Here is a 22,849-nt window from a genome sequence, read left to right on the forward strand (position 1 = left end):
GCAGGCGACCCGGGGCGGTCAGGCAGGGAGCGACGGGGACGCGTCCAGCCAGCACAGCGAGATAAAGCCCTCGGACGCAGGGCGGGGGGCGGAGAACCTGCCCAGGAAGTCAAGACTAAAGCGCATTAAAAAAACCTGAGGCGACGAGGAGACGTGCCTGATGGTGTGTTTACTCTACTTACATTCACACGTACACACTAGTCACAGGTGCACTCACACATTCGGCTGTTTTATTCTGCAATCGTTCATTGTCCACAAGACCCTTCCCCCCCCCTCCCACACCACAACATTAGCCCCAAATTGAAAAGGGTATTTGACAAAATGCATTTTAAAAATCAAGTTAATACCAGTTCACCCACAAAGTTCACAAATGTCAAAGGAATGAATGTCTGCAAATATTCAGATGTGAATATTCTGTAGTTTTGTAGTTCTGACTATGATTAGACATGGCTGTTGTGACTGTATTTCGTGAAAGACAATTCATGGCCTATGGTATGTTTTTGAGCCCTCAAAGTGTTAGTCCCTCAAAGCAGCAATGCATGTTTAGCCATTTTAGGCCCAAATCCCTGCAGATCCTTTGAGTTCACATTGTGGTGAGGGTGAATTTGGGGCTGAGCAGAACGTCCTCATTGTAATGGAAAGGATCTAGCCGGGCACCAGTGTAGCAAACGATTTATGATCAGGCAGCTCTGTGGCCCGCTATGCAGACCACCCAGAACCAGGACAGCCAGGTGGAAGGCCCACGCTTTGCTCCGCTCCAGGCTCATCCAAAAACGCAGAAGGCGTCCCAACAGCGATGACTCATAAAAGCCAACCGCGTTGATTTATCACTTCATCGTTTTTCTTAAATGCATTTTACAATAAACAACATTGTGTCTTTAATAAAGATTCTCTTTTATTCCCCTCTCAATAAAGAGCCCCCTTGTGCTTTATGGAGCTGAGCTAGCGTGGCGCGAACGCGCGGGGACCCAGCGGCGCGATGAATCCGTCGCCCGAGGGCGAGCTCCGAAGCGACTGTCGCCATGGCGTCACCGTCGCCATGGCGTCACCGCCGCGCGACCGAAGCGCGGGACAGCGGCGCATTGTTCGTTAATCATTACCGCGTGTCCACCAGCGCGCGCGCACACAGCAGACCGATTACTCAGAGCTTTTTGTTCCTTTTCGTCAGACGCTCTTTCCCCCCCTAACCTGCCTGTGCGGGGACGCTCGCTCGACGCCGTCGTTCAGACGGGACGTGAACAAAGCGCGCTCTGTCCCGTGACGCTCTTACGCCCGGCAAAGTAGATCCAGACCTCGGCTAGCCGAGCGCGGTCTCTCCATGAGCCAATGAATATTAGGTTAGAAAATACAACATTTGCCCGATTTAACGTGACTTCCGGTATAAACCACGCCCACTTCCGGTCTTCTATCTGTATACAGATACACAGACAAATAATTTTGTTGGTTGAATAGATACAGATACAGATAATGATGTCTCTGCACTCCGCCAGTATGTATTAACATGCTGTAGTCATTTTGCAGGAGGAGATCTGTCAGGCCACCTGTGGCTCTGCCTACACACAGCTATGAAGACATTAGTGTCACTGGAGTCTTTCTTTGCGGGAAATCGGACAAAGAGCATTGAGCGACTGTTGTGGGGGGGGGGGGGGGGGGGGGGTGCATTCATGCAATTTCAAAGCGTGGCTACAGTTGGCCTTCTGAAGCTGCACAGAGCTGCTGTTTCCCATGAATACAAGACAGTAAAAAAAAAGGATAGCCAAATTAGGGAAGCACTTGTTTTACTTGCCAGAAGATTAACTTTTCTCAATGAGCCGTACATATCTCCCCTGTACAGTCTGCACACTGTGCGCTGACCAAATTAAAGTCACAGTCACAGGATGTCACCGAAACAATATTGCTTCTTCATGGGGAAAAAAAAAAAAACCTTCAGCGTGAGTGAGAACTGACCTCCTGCCCTAAAACACTGCATGCCAGCACTGGCTGTTCCACATGATCCTAAAATGGATCTGTCGCGCTCGTCGACCAGACGCCTCCGCAGTCAATACACAGTCCTTATCCAAAAACAGAGGCGGGCCGCCAGGTTATTGGGACCGTCTGCGGCGTTGCAACACCCACCGTGTGGAGATAGCGTGCTGTTTTAGTCTCTGCACAGACTCACTCCCCTGGCTGGGGATCCACAGCCTGAGAGGGAGCTGCTGACCGCTGCCAGCCAGATTCCCCTGCACCACCAGGCCCACACTGAGTGGTTCCTAAGCGGCTCGGCTGTGTTGCCAGGGTTACCGCCGCGCTGGCTCCTCCCAGTGGCCCGCTCGCCCGCCCGCGTGTCGTTGGCGAGACATACGCCCGTCCTGTGCGGAGAGTCGCTACGGGCCGGCAGCCGGCTGCGTGTGGACATGTCGCAGCGCTCCAGGGGCGCGGGCAGCTCAGTACGGTCAGATCCCACCCCCCCAACCCAACCCAACCCAACCCCACCACCCCCCAACGAAGCAGGAGCCTCGGCCGCACCCCCAGGGCTGCGCAGGGCAGCCGCCGGTCGCGGCTGTGCGATCGAGGTCGCGGCGCTAACGCGTCGAGCGGCGCTCGCGGAGAACAGGTTGCGCTAGGGCTCGCTGGCGCTAGCGGCAAAATGAGGTCACGGTCGCTGAGTCACGATCCACGCGGTGTCCTCGTTTCAGCACATCGCTCGTAGTTCAGAATAACATTTGTAAACAAGGAAGAAAAAAAATAAATCCTTATCTGAAATTACGTCCGAAGACGCAGGATTCCAAAAAGGCGTGGCCCTACAGCGAGCGAGAAACGCGTCACGGCGTCTAGAGAAACGCCGCCGAATCGGGCGCCAGGCCAACGCCGTTAAATACGCCGGAGCCCAGCGCTAGCGTGCGGTATCCCTGCGCTAGCGTGCGGTTTCCCTGCGCTAGCGTGCGCTATCCCTGCGCTAGCGTGCGCTATCCCTGCGCTAGCGGTCCCCCCTCCACGCAGGGCTCACTGAAATGGAGCCCGTTGTGTAAATACGGGCTGAGGAGACCTCACGCTGTCCGTGGAGCCGACGGACCCGCTCCCACGCTGGTCAGGCGGTGCACCCGTTCCCACGCAGGTCAGGCGGCGCACCCGCTTCTCTAAGCGCTCTCACATGTTTGCATGAACCTCTGCCGGACAAAGGAGTCTGGATCAGACAAAGTCACTACTGTTTCCCCCTTCTGAGTTTGGCCTGTCAGCGGCCTGTCTGTTCACGGCGTACTTCTTCCCCCCACCCCCACCCCCAACCAAAATCAGGACCACCTTCCATGAACAAATACACTTCAAACTGGTTCCTCTTTTCATACAAAATATTTAATAAATATGACTTTCCAAAAAAAAAAAAAAAAAGGAAAAGAAATTGCCAGGAACGACAACTCAAAATGAAAATATTCATTCTCAAGTTCATAACACTAAAGTCAAAAAGGACATGAAATGTCTCCATGGTCTGATAGGGTTATTAAAGTGAAAATAACATTCTTTTAAGAGCCTTCTTAAAAGACGTTGGGTCGCAGAAGCAGGGGGGTCTTAAGCAAGGCAGTGTGTCTGATTCTGGTAGTACAGTGTTGGCCCGCCTACTCTTCAAGTATTCATGGTCTAGCTTATTATATTACACTATTAAAAGCAGAAAGTAATAACAAATAATCTATAAGTGGTGTGCTATACAGATGCCGTCACTTTCTTTAAAAACTCTGCTTTCTTTTTTTTTACACCTTTTTTTAAAAACAGGCAGTCGTGAAGCTACAAAAGATTTTGTTCCCTTAAAGTTTTTTTTTTTCTGTGGCAAGTGTACGCCACTCCGTTCACTAACAACTAAAGTTGATTTTTTTTTATTTTTCCAACCTGCCTTTAGGGCTTATTTAAAAAAGGTCCTGGCAGAGTAAGGTTTGCTGCAGTAACTTTCAAATACCTGACATTGTACAAACGTTTTTTTTCAGGCACGAAAATGCCCGTCCTATTGCTTAAAAAATTAAATTTATTTCTAGAACACTTTTGGGAATTTTGGAACATGAAATGATATTTGCATCAATAACAAATCTGTGAGCTTACAAAGCTATCAAAACCTTCAAATCTAGACAAATATACATAAATAAAAAGGAATGGTATTTTAGGCTCTTGATTATTAAGTTAATAAATCAAATATACACAGTGATTAATTAAAACAAAATGTACATATCTACACAATGTTCTAGATTGACACTTAAATTCTTCATATTGGCAGCAACTGCTGCCACTGACCCAACCCAACCCAAAAAGAAATAAAAATAAAAAATAATAAATTAAATTTTTTGATGGTTGCTGTGGCATGGAGCTGCAAGGACACTTTAAAACAGAACTAGCTGTACATTAACCATAAAGAGCCTGCGTATGAACTGAAAATAATAAACTATATGGTCCATTTTGTTTTCATTTTTAAAAAATGCTTAAGACTTGCAGTATCTCCCTCCTGCTCCACCTCAGCTGATGTGCGGTGAGCGTCTGACACAAAATGGCTACCGTACGTCACCTTAGATGGGCGCTACACATTGGTGGTGGCTAAGGTATTCTCCTCCCCCTTCAACTGTAAAGTGCTTTGAGTTTACCAAGGGTACCACGCAAATGCGATCCGTTACGTTGACTTGGCAACGCGTACGACTTTAAAGGGAGAGAGGCGAGATTCAGTTTGCTCGTTCTCTCGGAGCGCCGCCACCTCACGCACGCGGAGGACAGGGCGACGGCCGATGCTAGCCTTGCACAGACGTGAAATGCAGCGCTTGGTGTTCCAGCCAGCCAACCAACAGCAACGACCACCGCCAGTGTAAGGCCAGCTTGTCAAAACTTAAATTAACAAAAAAGGGATATTAAGGCAAGTAATAACCTCGGAAAATACGACCAAATAGGACAGGACAGGCGTGTTGGGGAGGGGGGGGGGGAATGCTATACGATGTACTCCATCCTGTTTAAGCTCTGTGACGTTTCCAGGTCTCTGTTGTCCTGTTTGTTAGTCCAGTTTTGGTGTTTGGCCGGCACGGCCTGCCCCGTTTTGTCCTCCCTGTCCACCAGGGTGTAGGCGGGCTGCTTGGCGAAGCGGCCTTTCTGGAGGCGCCTCTCCGCCTCCTCGTCCTCCGCCTCGGAGGCGTGCGTCCTAATTTTGGCGTTGACGGAGTTCTTGCCCTCGTAGTCCTTGGCGGGGGCGGCGGCGACGAGCGCGTGCTTCTCGATGGGGTTCTTGATCTGGTTGAGCTGCTCGCGCACGTTGTTGGTGGTGTTGTCGTCGGCCACGGTCGCCGCGGCGCTGGCGTGGCCGCCCTGCTTCTGCCGCCGCCGCACGCACCACAGGGAGGCGGAGCCCACCGCCAGGATCCACAGCACGATGAACACGGAGCTGAGCAGCGGGACCAGGTAGTCTGCAGGGAGGGAGGGAGCCAATCAGCAACGAGCCACGCTGACACAACCAATCACAATTATCGGAACCGGGTCCACTTCAAGTGACACTGAGGAACAATTATCTGCCTTTTTGCCTCAAAATGATAACAGCTTCAAACTGACATGCTAATTGTGAGGTGGGAAAATTCATTAGCTGGACAGACCAAACACTAAGTCAGTGGCGTTTACCAGGAAGACTGCAGTCTGGTACAGTGTGTTCAGACACACACTTTGGGTTTATTTCCCCAGCGATATCCCCATGCAAATTTCATGCTGTTCACAGACAGAGCAGAAATAGTTCAGACTAAAGCGGGTTTGTGTTTTTAAAAGTTTTGGATTGTAGAAGTTCACTCTTGCCAAGTTCTGAGTATTAGCAAAGTCCCAAAAAGATGATAGCAGTCTGGGCTTGAAAGCAGTGGAACATGTGTTGAGAATAAACAATAATTCAAACTGACAGATGTTTGCCTGAGTACCACATGCATCGAGAATGTACACGGCTTGTGAAAATTTCCCTCTTTCTTGTGGATGTCTGAATAATGAGAGGTGTAATGCCAGCAAATGATCAGAGAAAAAATGTGGAAAATGCACAGGAAGAGTCACATGACCCCACCAACCGCCCACTAGTGTGCACACATGCATGCACACACACACACACACACACACACACAATTAACACCAGTCTCAACATTAATGTATCATTTACCAGGCATCTGTCTATACAGCCATGTTTTAGGTATTTGTGCATTTATTTATTTATTTATTCATGTATTGGATTTCTAAGTGGCCGTGATTATTGTGTTACTTAAATATATTTTTATATTTTAACGGCTGTTCGGCATCGTAAATTATATTTAAATTATATTTTAAATTATTGTGTTTTATGAGTGTTTTATCTTATGTATTAATGTTTGGCTGCAACCAAACTGCCTCTAAGAGATAAAGTCTTCCTTATTGGCTGAGGTATAGGGGGTGCTGAAATGAATGGCAGTCACAGGCCATTAGCAAGACCCCCTCAGATCTGAGCCAATCCGGGCTGCTAACCAGTCCGCTTTCCGCCCTGGCAGCTGCCACGCCTTCAACACACCCGAGAGCTTCAGCGTAATGGGGAGTCATAACACTGGTCTCAAACGCTGAAAAAAAATCGATAATAAATTAAAAAACCTTCCCTCACCCGCTTTGCCGGGGTTTTGCCGCCGCTGCACCCGGACTTCGGCGATGGCGGCGATGACGGTGCTGTTCCCGCTGCGCTTGCTGACCAGGTCGACGATCCGGTCGGCGAGCTCTTTCACGGGGCTCTGGCCTAACACCTGGTCCTCCGCCCACTGAAATGCAAAAGAAGCTAAATCAAATTTTTTTTTATTCTAAAAGAAGCATTTTTTTAAAGCTACATTTCTGAGCTGTTGCTCGTGCATTCACTCTGCAACAGGCTACGCCCGGCACCGCGGTGACTCGTGTTCATCATTCATCCATTTGGCTGCAGCCTCGCCCACAGTTTTAAAAAAAACCACAACAGAAAAAAAAACAACAAAAAAAAACAAACAAAAAAATCTACCGCAAGAAACATAAAATCCCAGCATTCCCACAAAAAGGCGCTTCGGGCCATGGCCCGAGCGCCGCACCAATCAGAGGCGGGTCTGCTCCCCGTCTCGGGGGGGGGGGGGGGGGGGCGCCCGCGGGCGGGACGGGTTACGTACGAGGGCCACGTGGATCTCGTCGGCGGCGGTCGGCGAAGGCTCGCAGGTCACGGAGAGCGCGTGCTCGGCCGAGAGGTTCCTCGCCACGTACAGGCGCCTCAGCTCGCTGCAGACCTGCTCCACCGTCAGGCCCTGAAATCACAACGACGCCACATGGCAGAAATCGATTGGTGGGGGTGCTTTGCCCGATCGTCCACACTGAGCGGCCAGCTGCTGGCTTCGATCTGCTCCGACAGGAAAGAGAGACCGCGGGCCTGGACGCCTTGTCGCTCGTCCGACGTCCAAAATGGCGAAGGCTCGGCTAAAGCAGAGAAGTGAGATTTATGGAGGGAGGACGTTTTCTAGTCCAGCAGGGCTCGGTGACACGCTCAGGTTCTCGTTATTCTCATGCCTGGCTTCGCGGGCCTGGAATGCTTTTGTTTGGAGGAACACCCAAGGCTCTGTGAGAACGGAGCCTGGGAGAGAGCTGGCTGAGGCCTTTCTTTCCCTCTCTTTCTCTTCTTTTTTTTTTCTTTAAAAGAAAACAGAAAGGGTTGGGCGAAAGGCTCTTGAGAGAGAGAGAGGGAGAGAGAGAGACAGAGAGAGGGAAAGAGAGAGAGAGAGAGAGGGAGAGAGAGAGAGAGACAGAGAGAGGGAAAGAGAGAGAGAGACAGAGAGAGAGAGGGAGAGAGAGAGGGAGAGAGGGAGAGGGAGAGAGAGAGAGAGGGAGAGAGACAGAGAGAGAGAGAGAGAGAGAGAGAGAGAGAGAGCTGGATGCTAAGCTCCGCTCAAAGGGCGGATCTCAGTCGCCACGCGCCTTTAGGAGGGGGGCGTGGCGCCGTTCCCATAATCCACTGCGGCGGTGGAGCGGCGACTCACCTGCGGAAGGGACTCCTTGTTGAAGGCGAAGGCGACGTTGGCGCAGTCGCGCTCCGCGACGCCGGGGGCCAGGCGACACTTGGGCGGGGCCGGGGGCGGGGCCGGGCTGGGGGGCCAGCACTCCCCCGCCCCGGGGCAGGGCTTGACGAAGCAGCGGTCCTCCCCGACGGGGACGCAGGCCTGGCCGGCGGGGCACTCCCCGCGCCCCTTACCGGGGACCCGGCACGGCCTGGGACCGCAGCGCATCTGCGACCGCAAAAAAAAAAAAGGTTAGCGCGCGCGGTCGGGACACGCGGCTCAGCGGCGGGGGGGGAGAGGACAGCGGCGGGCGCCCGTACCTTGGAGCAGGCGGCCTTCCCGCCGCGACAGCGGCAGGCGTTGCAGTCCTCGTCCCACTGGCTTCCCTCGGGGGCGACGCGGCCGTTGGCGAAACAGGGCGTTCCCATGGCTGCGGAACGAGACCAGGGGGATTTTCCAAAAAGGTTTTTACGGTTCGACTCGCGCGCCGCGGCTCGACAGCATGGGCGCAGCGTGGCGGTTAGCTAATGTGACGACATTTTTTACATTCAGCTGCGGCATCTGGTGCGCATTTATGAGGTTCCCTGCCTGTTTTTTTCCTGTTGCTTTTTAATGCACTGCGGCCTGTACTCTCATACATGTCTGCCTCACTGGGATGATGTGCAACGTGATGCATTTGCTCCAGTAAAAAAAGGTTTTAAAGCTGCAGACCACACAAAGTTTATAATCCGTTGCCCTTCCGGGTCAAAGGTCAACTGACCACGAGTTAAGTCATGGGCTCATCAGACGCCAAAAAGCATGGCTGTGCCACACCTCTTGGGAGGCCTTCGAGGATTCCCACGCCACGGCTGCAGCCTTAATCCTCGTCTTGGCCAATTTTAATACCTTTAGATTACGGATTACGGATTATGGCTGCTGTGTGCGACCCCTGTGGCAGGCCTGGGGGGCCTCGGGGCCAAGGGAGTCAAATATCAGCAGGGAGGAAGTAATGTCAACAGGGAGGAAGTGATATCAGCAGGGAGGAAGTGATGTCAACAGGGAGGAAGTGATATCAGCAGGGAGGAAGTGATGTCAACAGGGAGGGAGTGATGTCAACAGGGAGGAAGTGATATCAGCAGGGAGGAAGTGATGTCAACAGGGAGGATGTGATATCAGCAGGGAGGAAGTGATGTCAGCAGGGAGGATGTGATATCAGCAGGGAGGAAGTGATGTCAGCAGGGAGCCACAGACTCGGCTGAATGGACTGCAGACAGGATCTCACCTTCCTGACACCTGGGGCCTACCCGGCCGGGCGGGCACAGGCAGCGATATCCGTTGATCTCGTCCACGCAGGTGGAGCCGGCAGCACAGGGCGAGGACTGACACTCGTTGATGTCTGCGCACAAACAAAACATTGGCCACCAGTTACAACTGTGACTTTCTCCTTTATAAATGGAGGGATGAATGGTGCTCTCTCTCTCTCATCTCTCGCTTTAAACGGTACGGTTTACAGCTGAATGCAGACCCAACCAGAAAAGGCGTGCCATTTCACATCACATCCGAACAACGTCTGCCCACGCAGCGCCAAGCGAGAATCCTCTGGAGAACATGAGAATGTGGAGCTCTGTGTCGTGTCTGAGCTTTTAGGACCGCGACCCCGACTGCAACTGCAGGGGTTCACAGGTCCTGCTCAGGAAAGGTTTCCAGCTGGTGAAACACGGTAAAAAAAATCCCTTTCAGAGGGAATAATACATTTCAGACGGCTTTTCGGTCCGAAACATAAATTAAGGAAACAAAGAGGAAACCCTGTGGCCATCTGAAAGAGTTTAAGGGTGGGTGGGGGGGGGGACGACAAATCCCTTTAATCAGCGCTGGCAACAATGAGCGATTAGCTCTGCGCCGACTGACAGACTCTCCCCTGGGGATCTGAACGCCGAAAATGGGAGCTGACATCCATCTCCCTGGCTGGAGGTCAAAAGCTCTCCTAATTGGACGGAGAGAGACCACCTATCTGCCCCTGTCAGCGCAGCGTCCCAGGACCCCCCAGCCTCGCCGCCGGGCTTCTGACACGGAGGATTTTTTAATGGGGTGTGAGCGCGGGGCGGGGGGCGCGGTCAGGGGCGGGGTCGGGGGCGGGGCCGGGGCGGCTGGCACTCACTTATTCGACAGTCGGGGCCGGCGAATCCGGGGGCGCACTCGCAGCGGTACCAGTTGTCCCCGTCCACACACGTCCCGCTGTTGTAGCTGTGGGGGGGGGGGCGGGAGGAACACCGTTAGGCCCCGCCTCTCCAAGGGGTCACCCACAGGTCACCAAACAGGACGTTTATAAAAACAATAGGCGAAATGACAAAACCACCACCGGGCCCATTATAAACGCGTGATGCTGCAGTGTCAAGTCATGTGATTCACACGCATTATGAATTATATTGTACTCTAAATCCTGTCAGATACAAAACAATTTTCTAATGGGTAAAGTATTATAATCATTAAAAAAGACTTCGGCGCAACTATTGTGAAAGGTGGGTCGGACAAGCGAAAGGATATTAAATATAAATATTTCATATACATTGTGCGGGACTCTCATATTTAAAGTATTCTAACAAACTTCATTGCGGTGAACATCCATAGAGAAACGCATGCCAAAAATACGTCATCCCTGTCAAACCAGCCCTCAACAAAGCGGCTTCTCATGTGCAGCGGACAATAACTGGCAAGACAATAAGCGTTTCTAAATCGCTTCCATTCCACTCGAAGGGAAATGGATTTCGGCAACCCGACTGCGTGACCCCCCTCCGTTTCTTTGAACGCGACCGCGACCGTGCGGACGCGGCTTCGTTTTCGGCGTCCGGCGTCGGGAAAGGAGCTCGGGAGAAACTCACCAGGGGTGCGGATTGCAGTCGTTGGTATCTGGAAAAAGAGGAAAAACATTTTTTGTGTTGAGAGAGCATCGAGGCGGCCGCGTGTGAAAACGGCGACAGGCCCGGGCTTGCACGTGCCCGGTGACTCTGCCGCCCGCCTGCTCCCCGCCTCGTTAACGGTGCCGAGGGCCGGGATGCCGCCCCACGCCCAAATTGCTTCCAGGCTCCCCGATCGGAAAGGCTCGGGGGACGTGTTTCAGAACGTGCGGCGCGCAAGGGGAGCTCATTATAGAGGCGGCTGACGGGAAATGAAAAGCCGGAAACAGGAAGTTTGCGTGTCACCGTCAGCCTGGACGTGCGTTATTGATACGGTTACCGTCGCTTTGGCAACAGCGAAGAATTACATGCCAATAAAGCACCGTGGAAACTGAGTACTGAAATTAGGAGAAAAACAAGGAGGCATACTTCCTTTTTCTGGCTATACTCTAATGTGTCCGGCAACGGAACCCCACAGACATGCAGCAGGCCCCTCCCCCCTCCCGACCGCCCGCCCGCTCTGCCCCTCCCCTCCCCTCCCGATCGGCCGGCCGCGCGGGACTCACTCTGGGTGCAGGTGCTGCCTTCCCAGCCTTCCTTGCAGACGCAGGCGAAGCCGTCTCCCGTGACGACGCAGGTCCCGCCGTTCCCGCAGGGGCTTGGCAGGCAGCTGCTGTTCTTGGCTGGGGGGGCGGGGGGGGGGGGGCGGGGACACGGGGGTGTCAGCATCAGGTCCGCAGACACGCACTACCCCAGACCCCTCAGGGACCCCACTCCCTCCTGTTAGCTATTTACACAACATGCAACGCTTTCATTTCATTGTTTGGCTTAGGACGGAGTGTGGCGCAGTAAGGAACTGGGCTTGTAACCGAAAGGTCGTAGGTTCGACTGCCGTAGGACACTGCCGTTGTACCCTGGAGCAAGGTACTTAACCGAAATTGCTTCAGTATATATCCAGCTGTATAAATGCATGCAGTGTAAATGCTATGTAAAAGTTGTGTAAGTCGCTCTGGATAAGAGCGTCTGCTAAATGCCTGTAATGTAATGTAATGTAATGTAATGCCCGGAATATAAAAAAATAGGCAATTAAAAGTCACGGTGACTTTAAAATCGCTGCTCTTTTTAGTTCGGGCCACGCGCAGGTCGCTGTCGCCGCTTGCGGAGAGCGGGAGGAGCGGCTGGCGGTGTCGGAGAGTGCCGGAGGTAAACGAAACGTCGTGGACGTCGGAGCCGTAGCGTCGGGCCGGCGCCCGCCGTGACCTCACCTATGCTGCAGGTGGCGCCCTCCCAGCCCGGCGCGCACAGGCAGCGGAAGGCGTCGCCCTCGTCGGAGCAGGTCCCGCCGTTGTTGCAGGTGGCCTCGTCGCACTGGCTGTCACCTGAGACAGACGAGCGGGGTGGGGGGGTCAGCCTCGGACACAAACCAGCCAACGGCGCGCGGGCTGAGGGGTGGGGCGGGGCGGGGCGGGGCGGGGCGGGGCTTACGGGAGTGACAGGTCTTCCCCTTCCAGCCGTTGCGGCACTCGCAGTAGAAGTCGTTGACCACGTCCTGGCAGGCGCCGCGGTTCTTGCACGGGTTCGCTCCGCAGTCGTCGATGTCTGGGGGGGGGGGGGCGAGAGTCCAGACAGGGGAGGAGTTAGTTTGCGCTGCAAACAGGGCTGCGCGTGGCGAATGGGCCCAGTGCATTGTGGGTGAGAGCAGCTTCAGCAGGGTGGGGGTGGGGGGTTTGGGGGCTTACCCGTCTCACAGCGAGGTCCCTCCCAGCCGTCGGCGCAGATGCACTGGTAGGCGTTGACTTTGTCGATGCACGTCCCGCCGTTCCAACACGGGCCGCCCTCGCAGTCGTTGATGTCTGCGGGAAGAGGGACGGACAGACAGACAGGAATGAGAGCCAGCACAGACGCGGACATCGGCAACATCCTGTTGGTGGCTCCTGAAGAAGGGAGCCTCTCGGGGCTGGAGCAAGGCTCAGGAGTCAGACAGACAGTCTGACCGTTACACTTCCAAAGGCAGTTTTGATGACCAGGTGTGCAGTGAAAAAGCAGACTTTAGCCCCTCTGGCGATTCCAGGTTTAGGGTCAGCAGGGTCGAGGGTCAGCAGCAGTACTGCAGGGCTCACACGGTCCCTCCAGCAGCGCTCATCGCTGATCCTGCTCCTGCGTAGAACGAGGTGCTGATCCCAGTGAACATGGGCCCCTGACCTATCCCAGCCAACGTGGGTCCTGTTCCATCCCAGCCGAAATGGCCCTGACCTGTCCCAGCCGAAATGGCCCTGACCTGTCCCAGCCAAGATGGCCCTGACCCATCCCAGCCAACGTGGCCCCTGACCCACCCCAGCCAACGTGGCCCCTGACCCACCCCAGCCAACGTGGCCCCTGACTCGTGCCAGCCAAAATGGCCACTCACCCACCCCAGCCAACGTGGCCCCTGACCCGCGCCAGCCAACGTGAGCCCTGATCTGTGCTCCATTGTCTCTGGTTCGGCGTGGTGGAGCAGAATGTGCGTCTCCTGCTGTGAGCGCTGTGCTCTTTAAGCTCAGACGCAGCTGTGGGCTCGTGAGCCTCGGCTGAGTTTCTCACGTTCCCCGTCTGGCTCTCATTTGATCTCAGTCATGCGCGGCGCCTGCGACGCGCGATTTAGCTTAGCGTACAGAAGCACGCAGCGCTCCCCCAGCGGGCGCTGAGCGCCCCCCGCTCGCACCGGCCCGGCCCGGCCCGGCAGAAAGGGCGGGGCCGAGGGAGGAGGGCGGGACCGAACGCAGTCACGGGCACGGTCAGAGCCGAAGGGGGCGGGGCCTAACCCCACAGCCTCCCCCCCCCCCCCCCCCCGTGTCCCGCCCCCTTCCGCTCTGACAGTGCCCGTGACTGCGTTCGGTCCCGCCCTCCTCCCCCCGGCCCCGCCTCCGAAAGGCAGCCAGCCCCGCCCCTCCAGCTGTTCGGCGGGTCCTTCGCCAGCCCGGGACACACACGTGGAACCCCCCCCCCCCCGCCGCCGAGCGGGCGGTCAGGGCCACCGCCATCGCACAACGGCTCGCCAAGGCCGCTGCACTGCCGTCAGGGTCCCCAGCGGCCTACAGACACGCTAGAAGGCCCCGGTACCCAAGGGCACAGGCAGCTATCAGCACCCCCCTCCCCCCTCCCCCCCGGACACCTGGCGCCGGATGGCAGGGAAGGCCGCCCGTACTCACTCTCGTGGCAGTAGGTCCCGGTGAAGCCGTTCTGGCACTCGCAGGTGAACTGCCCCCCCGCCTGGCTCCTGCAGCGCCCGTGGGGGCCGCACACGTTGGAGGAGATGTAGCGCACCCCCTCCGGGGTGCTGTTGGAGGTCACGGCCACGGTGCAGCTGTCTATGACTGCGGAGGGACGGACAGACAGACAGACAGAGAAACATAGAGACAGACAGTCAGACAGAGGGACAGACAGTCAGACAGTGAATCAGACAGTCAGACAGACAGATAGACAGACGGATAAACAGAAACAGGTACGTCAATCTCAGTAAGACAGGCTGAAACAAAACCCCGGCCTTCAAAAAAACCACATTAAAATTCTTACTTTAATTAATTTATTTTTCTGTTGAACATCCTATCTAGGCAGTGTTATTATTCCCACTCACAATCACATTGTACGGTCTGATACTACACTGTATGCACTGTTCTGCTTTGAACTGGTCCAAATATGCACATTAACAGTTTGTGCTCGCACACGCTGAACCCAGGAAGACGAGTACAACTAGACTAAGGGGTTTCTAAATAAACAAACAAGCAAAACTACACCCTGACACAGGCCCCTCCCGAAGCTGGGAGCCAGCACGGGGCCATCACAGCGCCGCCAGCAACACCCATTCAGAAGGACCAGAATGCGAAACAAAAATACTAAGGTTTTTTTTTTTTTTCAAAAGCCACATGAATAGGTTCAGTTCAGGTTTCCTCCTCCTGTTTAGTATGGGTAAAAGGTGTGGGGTCGAGGAGGGCCGGGAGGGTGGGGGGGGGGGGGGGTGTCATGCGGATGAGGTTGTCTTATAAACCGAATAACCTCCAAATCCTGCCAAATGGCAAGCGCTCTCTCTCTCTCCGGCGCTGTGGTTGGTCTGACCTCAGTTTGCTCGCTCAGCACGGAGCACGGGGTGGGGGGGCGGGGGCGAGGAGGGGGGGGGGGGGGGGGGGGGCGACACTGCCAGGAGGAACACACACGGCGCTGTTAGTGTCTTGCCAAATTTTGGCCAGAGTTTCAGAGAGAGAGAGACAGGGGGAGGGGGGCGTGATGAGGATGGGGTGCAGCGGGAATTACGGGAAATATTTTAGGTAGGCGGGGCGCTCGTCAGAGGAGATGGGGTGGGAGGGGCGCGGGGGGGTGGGGGGGGGGGTTTGGGGGGTGCCTGTCAAGGACAATCTGGCAGCGAAGCCTGAAGACCTGAAACAGTATCCAAGTATCAGTATCGGTAACAAGGCCCTGGAGACCTGCAGGGCTTCTGTTAGCGCTGAGCCTCTGCATTCAGGCGCTTCATTACGCAACGTGCTACAGTGCTACAGTGCTACAGCGCTACAGCGCTACAGTGCTACAGTGCTACGGTGCTACGGCGCTACGGTGCTACAGTGCTACGGTGCTACGGCGCTACGGCGCTACGGCGCTACGGTGCTACAGCGCTACAGCGCTACAGCGCTACGGTGCTACGGTGCTACAGTGCTACAGCGCTACAGTGCTACAGTGCTACAGCGCTACAGCGCTACGGTGCTACAGCGCTACAGCGCTACAGCGCTACGGTGCTACAGCGCTACAGCACTACAGTGCTACAGTGCTACGGTTAGCAGCTTCACCCAGCGAGCGGGCGAGTCAGTCAGCAGGTGAATGAGAGAGAGAGAGAGAGTTGAGGCAGGTGCGCTCACCCTGGCAGGAGGTGGTGCGGCAGTGAGAGAGAGAGATAGAGAGAGATAGAGAGAGAGAGAGACTCACCCTGGCAGGAGATGGTGCGGCAGTGAGAGAGAGATAGAGAGAGATAGAGAGAGACAGAGAGAGAGAGAGACTCACCCTGGCAGGAGGTGGTGCGGCAGTGAGACAGAGATAGAGAGAGACAGAGAGAGAGAGAGAGAGAGACTCACCCTGGCAGGAGGTGGTGCGGCAGTGGTCTCTCAGGTGCGAGCAGTTCTTGCCCTCGTAGTCCTCGGGGCAGGTGCAGAGGTAGTCGGTGGCCAGGTTAAAGCAGCGTGCTCCATTCTGGCACGGGTCGGGGGCGCAGTAATCAATGTCCAGCTGTGGGGGGGGCAGGAGAGCCGCCATTATGCACAATGACCGCGAAACTGACCGCCATGCAGCTTTCTCAACTCTGGGACAGTCCATGGAACCCCCCACAATCCACCCCAACCCCCCCAATGCCCCCCACTCACCCCGACAGAAACTACCAGGAAGCAGCGTAGAAAAAAATACTCACGAGTGGAAATAAATAGCCGCTTCTCCTTGACTTGGGAGTTAAATCAACATGAATATTTCATAAGTGGCCTTCCAGCTGAACAAAGCCTTGGTTTTAAATAGCAGAACAACAGGCGTTTAGTGTGGAAGGAATTTGGAAGGGGGCGGGGGGCGGAGGGCGGCGGGGTGGGGGGGGGGGGGAGGGTGGAGGAGGAAATGTAACATGTCACAAATGGGCTGGTGGGGGTAGGGTAGGGTGGGGTGGGGTTGGGGGGTGATGCGGGGGCTGGGCATTGGCGCTGCCCACCTGGCACAGGTTGCCCGAGAAGCCGGCGGGACACAGGCACTGGAACCCGTCGACGTCGTCGCGGCAGTGACCTCCGTTCAGACAGGGGGCGCTGGCGCACTCGTCCATGTCCGTCTCGCAGCGCTCCCCCGTGTAGCCGGGCGGGCAGAGGCAGCGGTAACCATTCACCAGGTCCTGAGAGAGAGAGGACAACAACCAAAGAGCGGCAGGAGGGAGGAGGGAGGAGGGAGGGGGGGGGAAGAGAGGGAGGGAAAAAAAAAACAAACAAGCATTACAAAAAAATCACCATCACACAAGCTAGATAATTAAGACGGACTTTCCTGGCAATAAAAGCGTATCCATGATTATCCTATTTGCTGCAGTCGGAGGGCGCTCCCCCCCCTCCCCACCACCCCCCGCCCCCACCCCCCACCCCCACCTCTGCTCGGCTCAAAGAGCTTGATCCATAGTTTCTCACTGCCCCACCCCCCTTTTACAAGGAACATCTTCATTACGTCTGTTTTTCAAGCGTCTGAAAGCACCAGGGAGGTGTTAACAGTTGCTGTTTTTTAAAGACGGTTCTAAAAAAAAAAGAGGATGTAAAGTCCTTCATATAAGTTTATATAAATATATAAAAGTACAGAAATAAGTTGTGGAGAGAAGTCTTACCTTGCAGGTGCCTCCATTCAGACACTGGTCCTCACAGTCATTAATATCTGTGAACCAGATAGAGCGTGCAGATTAAATGTTTTTTTTTTTTTTTTAATCACAAGCCAGACTTACAGTTAGCTAACAGAGCTAACTCTCTAAGCTTTCATCAGATTTCCCTAATCACCATAAACTCTTTAATATTTAAAGATTAAATATGAATACATAATATTTTAGCCTATTAAAAATACATTTTTAAATTTGAAGCCCACTCACTGGTGTCACAGTTCTGTCCTGTCCAGCCTGCTACGCACTCGCAGAAGTATCCACCAATCAGGTTGCGGCAGGAGTTGGAGTTCACGCAGGGCTTGCTCTCGCATTCGTTGGCGTCTTGAGAAACAAACACGAGACGTCAGTTGAGGAGAAGGGCGCAGAAATGACAGTGACGTAAAGGGGAGTGCGAGAAATGCTTTTTAGTCGCCCTGAGATGGAACTTCGGTGGGTCTCTCCACATTCAAAACTGAACCGAGCTGGTTGCCATGGAGAGGAGCCATTTATGCACAGAAGTTTAAAAAAACCTCACAACAAACACACACACACAAAACAGGCAGATTAGAGAGACAGAGAGAGAGAGAGAGAGAGCAGAGGGGGATAGGGAGAGAGAGAGAGAGAGAGAGAGCGAGCGAGAGCAGAGGGTTTTGGGAGAGTGAGATAGAGAGAGAGTGAGAGAGAGTGAGAGAGAGGCAGAGAGAGAGAGCGAGCGAGAGCAGAGGGGGATAGGGAGAGAGAGAGAGAGAGAGAGAGCGAGCGAGAGCAGAGGGTTTTGGGAGAGTGAGATAGAGAGAGAGCGAGCGAGAGCAGAGGGGTTTGGGAGAGACAGAGACAGACAGAGACAGAGAGCGAGCAGAGGGGGATAGGGAGGGAGAGAGGGAGAGAGAGAGAGAGAGAGAGCGAGCGAGAGCAGAGGGGTTTTGGGAGAGAGAGAGACAGAGAGAGAGAGAGAGAGCGAGCGAGATCAGAGGGGTAAATGGGCTCAGTTGGGAGGAGGGGCTCTGCTGGATCAGAGGGGTAAATGGGCTCAGTGGGGAGGGGGGGCTCTGCTGGATCAGAGGGGTAAATGGGCTCAGTGGGGAGGGGGGGCTCTGCTGGATCAGAGGGGTAAATGGGCTCAGTCGGGAGGAGGGGCTCTGCTGGATCAGAGGGGTAAATGGGCTCAGTCGGGAGGGGGGGCTCTGCTGGATCAGAGGGGTAAATGGGCTCAGTGGCGCGTCTCTAACGGACTCTGAAGCTCCGGCCCGTTCTCCCCGGGACGCCCCCGGCTCATTCCTCATGAGATCATCCCGGCTTTGGGGGCTCAGCCGCACGGCAGCGGAGCGGAGAGGAGCCCCTGCCTTTCCCACAGCGACCCCCCCCCCGCCCCCCCGCCCCTCACCCCCGCCCTCGCTGAGGCCGAACAGCGTTCCCCTCCACCGCAGCCCCAGCCCAGAATGCCCCAGAGCTACCCCCACTCACCCTCCGCCCCCCCCCCCCCCACCCCTCGCCCTCGCTGAGGCCGAACAGCGTTCCCCTACACCGCAGCCCCAGCCCCGAATGCCCCAGAGCTACCCCCACTCACCCTCCCTCCTCCACGCCCCCCGGAGCTCTCTCCTGAACTAGCCTGCCCCAGAACCGAACGCTCTCTCACACCGCCCCGGTGCTGCCCCACACCCTCCCCCCTCCACACCCCCCCGAGCTCTCTCCTGAACTAGCCTGCCCCAGAACCAAACGCTCTCTCACATCGCCCCGGTGCTGCCCCACACCCTCCCCCCTCCACGCCCCCCCGAGCTCTCTCCTGAACTAGCCTGCCCCAGAACCAAACGCTCTCTCACATTGCCCCAGTGCTACCCCACACCCTCCCCCCTCCACGCCCCCCTCCAGCTCTCTCCTGAACTAGCCTGCCCCAGAACTGAACGCTCTCTCACAAGGCCCAGGTGCTCAGAGCACCAGCTGCAGACGGGCTCTAACCCGGGAGAACCGGCTGCTCCTGGGGAACGGCGCGCTTTCCGTTCCAGCGCAGAGGAAGAGCCGAAGAGACTGCCGCCTAGTGGCTGGAGGACGTACTGCCCTTACTTTAGGGGAGCTGCTCGCCCAGCTCAGCAAGCATGTCCGACTCAATTATCATGAGGACAGAACCATTTGTTTCATTACTGATATATTATATACACCTTGAACATAGAGCTTTGGGTGCACGAAAAACCCATTACAGGCATTCTAGCACACTCTCTTATCCAGAGTGACTGGCTCAAGTTTATTTTTTTACATAGCATTTACATTGCATCATTTTATACAGTTGGATATATACTGAAGCAATGCAGGTTAAATACCTTGCTCACAGGTACAATGGCAGTGTCCTACCCGGGAATCGAACCTATGACCTTTAGATTACAAGACCAGTACCTTACCCATTATACTGCCACACGGAATATTAAATGATAATTATTTTTACCGTTACTGCCCTGCCTGCACATAGGCGAAGCCCCGCGTCTGCAACCATGGGGGGGTGGGGGGTGGGAGGGGCGGGGAGGCAGACACTCACCGATCAGGCAGGTCTTGCCGGTCCACTGTGGGGGACAGCTGCACTTGAACCCGTTGACCAGGTCCTGGCAGGCGCCGCCGTGGGAACAGGGGTTCGGGGTGCAGTCGTCCACATCTGAGAGGGAAAGGAAGGGCGTGGCGTTACCGCGGCGACTGTCACCAGGGGAGGGGAGGGGAGGGGAGGGGGGGTGATTTGGACCCCAGGCCACGCCGCGCCGCGCCGCGCCGCGCTTACTGGTGAGGCAGGAGGGGAGGGGAGGGGAGGGGAGGGGGGGTGATTTGGACGCCACGCCGCGCCGCGCCGCGCTTACTGGTGAGGCAGGAGGGGAGGGGAGGGGAGGGGAGGGGGGGTGATTTGGACGCCACGCCACGCCGCGCCGCGCCGCGCTTACTGGTGAGGCAGGACGGGCCGCTCCATCCCGCCGCACACTGGCACTCGAACCCGGAGCTGGTCTCCGCGCAGGTCCCTCCGTTAGCACAGGGGTCCGACAGGCAGGCGCGCTCCGCTGGGGGGGGGGGCGGGGGGGGGGGGGGTACACAGGTTTAAGCACAAAGTTCTCACACTGCAGGAGGAGGGAGGGGGGGCGTCTCTCCTCCGTTATACCCCCCCCTCACTCTCCCAGACCACCCCAAACTTCCCTGGGTGCATCCAGGAGGGCAGCAGCCCCCAGACCTGGTCTCATTAGCGTTAGCCTTGCTCCGGACGGCACCGGCAGGAAATCATCTTTCACGCTGCGCCGAGCTGACCAATGCAGCGAGACTTCCAGCCCACTGCTGGGGAGTCCTGTCCAAAGCAGTGTTGGGGGTGGGGGGGGGGGGGGGGGGGTGGGGGGTACGGTGTGGGACAGGGGGGTATGCGGCCTGCATTTGGAAGTGTGATCTTCACTTCAAATGAACTAATGATCGGAGATTTGGAAGGGGGGGAGGGGAGGGGTTTGATTGGTACAGCTCGCCTGTGCAGCATGACAGTCACTACTCCCCCACCCTACTGCACACACACACACATATGCACATGTGCACGCACACACATGCACGCGTGCACACACACACACACACACACACACACACCTAAATAATAATAAACGCACACAATGAAACATTCGTTGCCATGGAATCCTCCCATTAAAAATCTGAAGTCATATTCCAGTTAAGGGCGTCCCCGTCACACAACAGTCAAACAACAGCCGAGCCCCGCCCACCCGTCGCAGACCAGTCTGACAGATTCAACATGAGTCAGCCATATCAAAGCCTCTGACACAGCTCGGCCCCGCCCCTCATCCCCATTTACATCCCTCACCTACCCAAAAAAACACCTTCCCCAGTTTGCCCCGCAGGGACGCCACTGTACCCGGGAGCGGACTCTAAAGGCATCTCAGAGCGCAGCCAGAACTCACACCCTCAGACGTTCTGTTTCGTTTCGTTTTCTTTCACGCCGAAACAGAAAAGCCGCCGTGCTTTCACTTGGACCCGGGCCAACTAGGCCGTTACTGTACTTTCAGACGGATAAGAAAACACCGAAACCACGGGTTTGCAACGTTCGCCGTTTATTAGGGTACACACACAAAGTGGCCTAAATAAAGGTACGGGGAGTTACAATAGCGGTACGTGTCAAATTCAGCGTAAACAAGCGCAAGGGCTCACAGCGCTGGAGCGCAGAGCGAAAGGTTCGACTGCGTTGAGCGCGCTGCGTGATTAATAAACCTGAAGGGACGCGCGCGCGCGCGGGGGTAACAGGTTCCGTGAGCGCGTCTGACTAATGGGGCCGCCGGGCGCTTCGCGGGGGGCGGGCACGTACCCCTCTCGCAGTTGACGCCGGAGTAGCCGTCCCGGCAGGAGCAGTGGTACTTGTCGGGCCCCGTGTTGCCGCAGGTGCCCCCGTTTTGGCAGGGCTGGCGCGTCCCGCAGTAGTTCAGGTCTGGGGGGGGGGGAGCGGAGGTGGGCATGGCAGGGCAGAGAGAGAGAGAGTAAATCCATTATTATTGCCCTACTGCTGTTACTATCCATCCATCCATCCGTTATCTATGCCCGCTTATCCTGGGCAGGGTCACAGGGGGTGCTGGGTGAGGGGCAGGTGTACACCCTGGGCAGGCTGCCAATCTATCGCAGGGCACACACACACCATGCACTCACACATTCACTCACACACTCATATCTATGGGAAATTTAGAGTCTCCAATTAGCCGTGGCACCCTACTTCTCTTACTATCATTGTTCGAATTATTGACAGTGGGATAGAAGAGATTAAAAGAATGGACAATCAATGATAAAACATTAATATAAAATTATTTCCCTCCCGTTATTATCATTATTGTCATCATTGATGGCAACTGTATTATTACTCAGTAAAGCGTTTACTCAGTGAGCATTGAGAATGAGAATGAGAAAGAAATAAGAGGGGGGGGGGGGTGATACGGGGGTGGCAGGGGGGCTGTACCTTTGTCGCAGAGCTGCCCGCCCCAGTTGGTGTCGCAGAGGCACTGCCAGGGCTCGATGCAGGTGCCGTGCACGCAGCCCGGGTGAGGGCTGCACTTGTCGCAGAACTGGCCCTGCCAGCCGAACTGGCACCTGCAGGAACGGGGAGCAGGGATGAGCCGCCGCGCCGCGCCCCACCCGACCACACACGCCTTCAACAACAACAACAACTACAGCAGCAACAGCAGCCGGTTCTCACTGAGCTCTCCGCTCCGGAGCGTGTGTGCAGCGCCGTCGACCACAGAGAGAGCCTACGGCCTTCCACTCAGGGGAGAACATGAGGGTGTTCAGTGCATTAAGGGCCTATGGGTCAGATTGAGGCGGTAAATCAGGAAATATACCCTGCCGAGCCACTGAGGAGAGACAGAAACAAGCCACAGACAAACGGAAGACAGGGCCTTACCAGCCACTAGGACAACGGTTACGAATACTTAATGATGATGTGTCCTAATGATGCTGTGCCCTAATTAAAAAGCTTGCCGCTACTGGTCTCACTCTGCACGAGCAAAGCACACCCTGCATTCTATTTCCAGTCAATGCAGCGACACAGGAGAAAAATGTAAACAGTTTCATGTTAACAAAGGAAAGCATATTTTGAAAAG

The 22,849-nt window shown here is 55.4% G+C and overlaps 1 protein-coding gene across 1 annotated transcript in view; it reads right to left on the minus strand.

Moving 5' to 3' along the window:
- Window positions 1–3,693: 3,693 nt before the first annotated feature.
- The window catches only part of jag1b (jagged canonical Notch ligand 1b), a 35,784-nt gene continuing 16,628 nt past the window's right edge, over window positions 3,694–22,849 (minus strand). The window contains exons 6-26 of the mRNA XM_035401122.1: window positions 22,210–22,340; window positions 21,571–21,690; window positions 20,168–20,281; window positions 19,777–19,890; window positions 17,478–17,591; window positions 17,223–17,269; window positions 16,575–16,748; window positions 15,961–16,111; window positions 14,053–14,217; window positions 12,604–12,717; window positions 12,350–12,463; window positions 12,130–12,243; window positions 11,431–11,547; window positions 10,850–10,877; window positions 10,129–10,214; window positions 9,253–9,366; window positions 8,312–8,421; window positions 7,974–8,219; window positions 7,116–7,247; window positions 6,593–6,743; window positions 3,694–5,402 (exon numbers count right to left, since the gene is read on the minus strand). Coding sequence (XP_035257013.1) covers window positions 4,933–5,402; window positions 6,593–6,743; window positions 7,116–7,247; window positions 7,974–8,219; window positions 8,312–8,421; window positions 9,253–9,366; window positions 10,129–10,214; window positions 10,850–10,877; window positions 11,431–11,547; window positions 12,130–12,243; window positions 12,350–12,463; window positions 12,604–12,717; window positions 14,053–14,217; window positions 15,961–16,111; window positions 16,575–16,748; window positions 17,223–17,269; window positions 17,478–17,591; window positions 19,777–19,890; window positions 20,168–20,281; window positions 21,571–21,690; window positions 22,210–22,340 — 2,926 coding nt within the window. The 3' untranslated portion in view covers window positions 3,694–4,932. The remainder of the gene's footprint in view (window positions 5,403–6,592; window positions 6,744–7,115; window positions 7,248–7,973; window positions 8,220–8,311; window positions 8,422–9,252; window positions 9,367–10,128; window positions 10,215–10,849; window positions 10,878–11,430; window positions 11,548–12,129; window positions 12,244–12,349; window positions 12,464–12,603; window positions 12,718–14,052; window positions 14,218–15,960; window positions 16,112–16,574; window positions 16,749–17,222; window positions 17,270–17,477; window positions 17,592–19,776; window positions 19,891–20,167; window positions 20,282–21,570; window positions 21,691–22,209; window positions 22,341–22,849) is intronic.

Source organism: Anguilla anguilla, chromosome 18 (assembly GCF_013347855.1).
Source record: "Anguilla anguilla isolate fAngAng1 chromosome 18, fAngAng1.pri, whole genome shotgun sequence".
Classification (NCBI taxonomy): domain Eukaryota; kingdom Metazoa; phylum Chordata; class Actinopteri; order Anguilliformes; family Anguillidae; genus Anguilla; species Anguilla anguilla.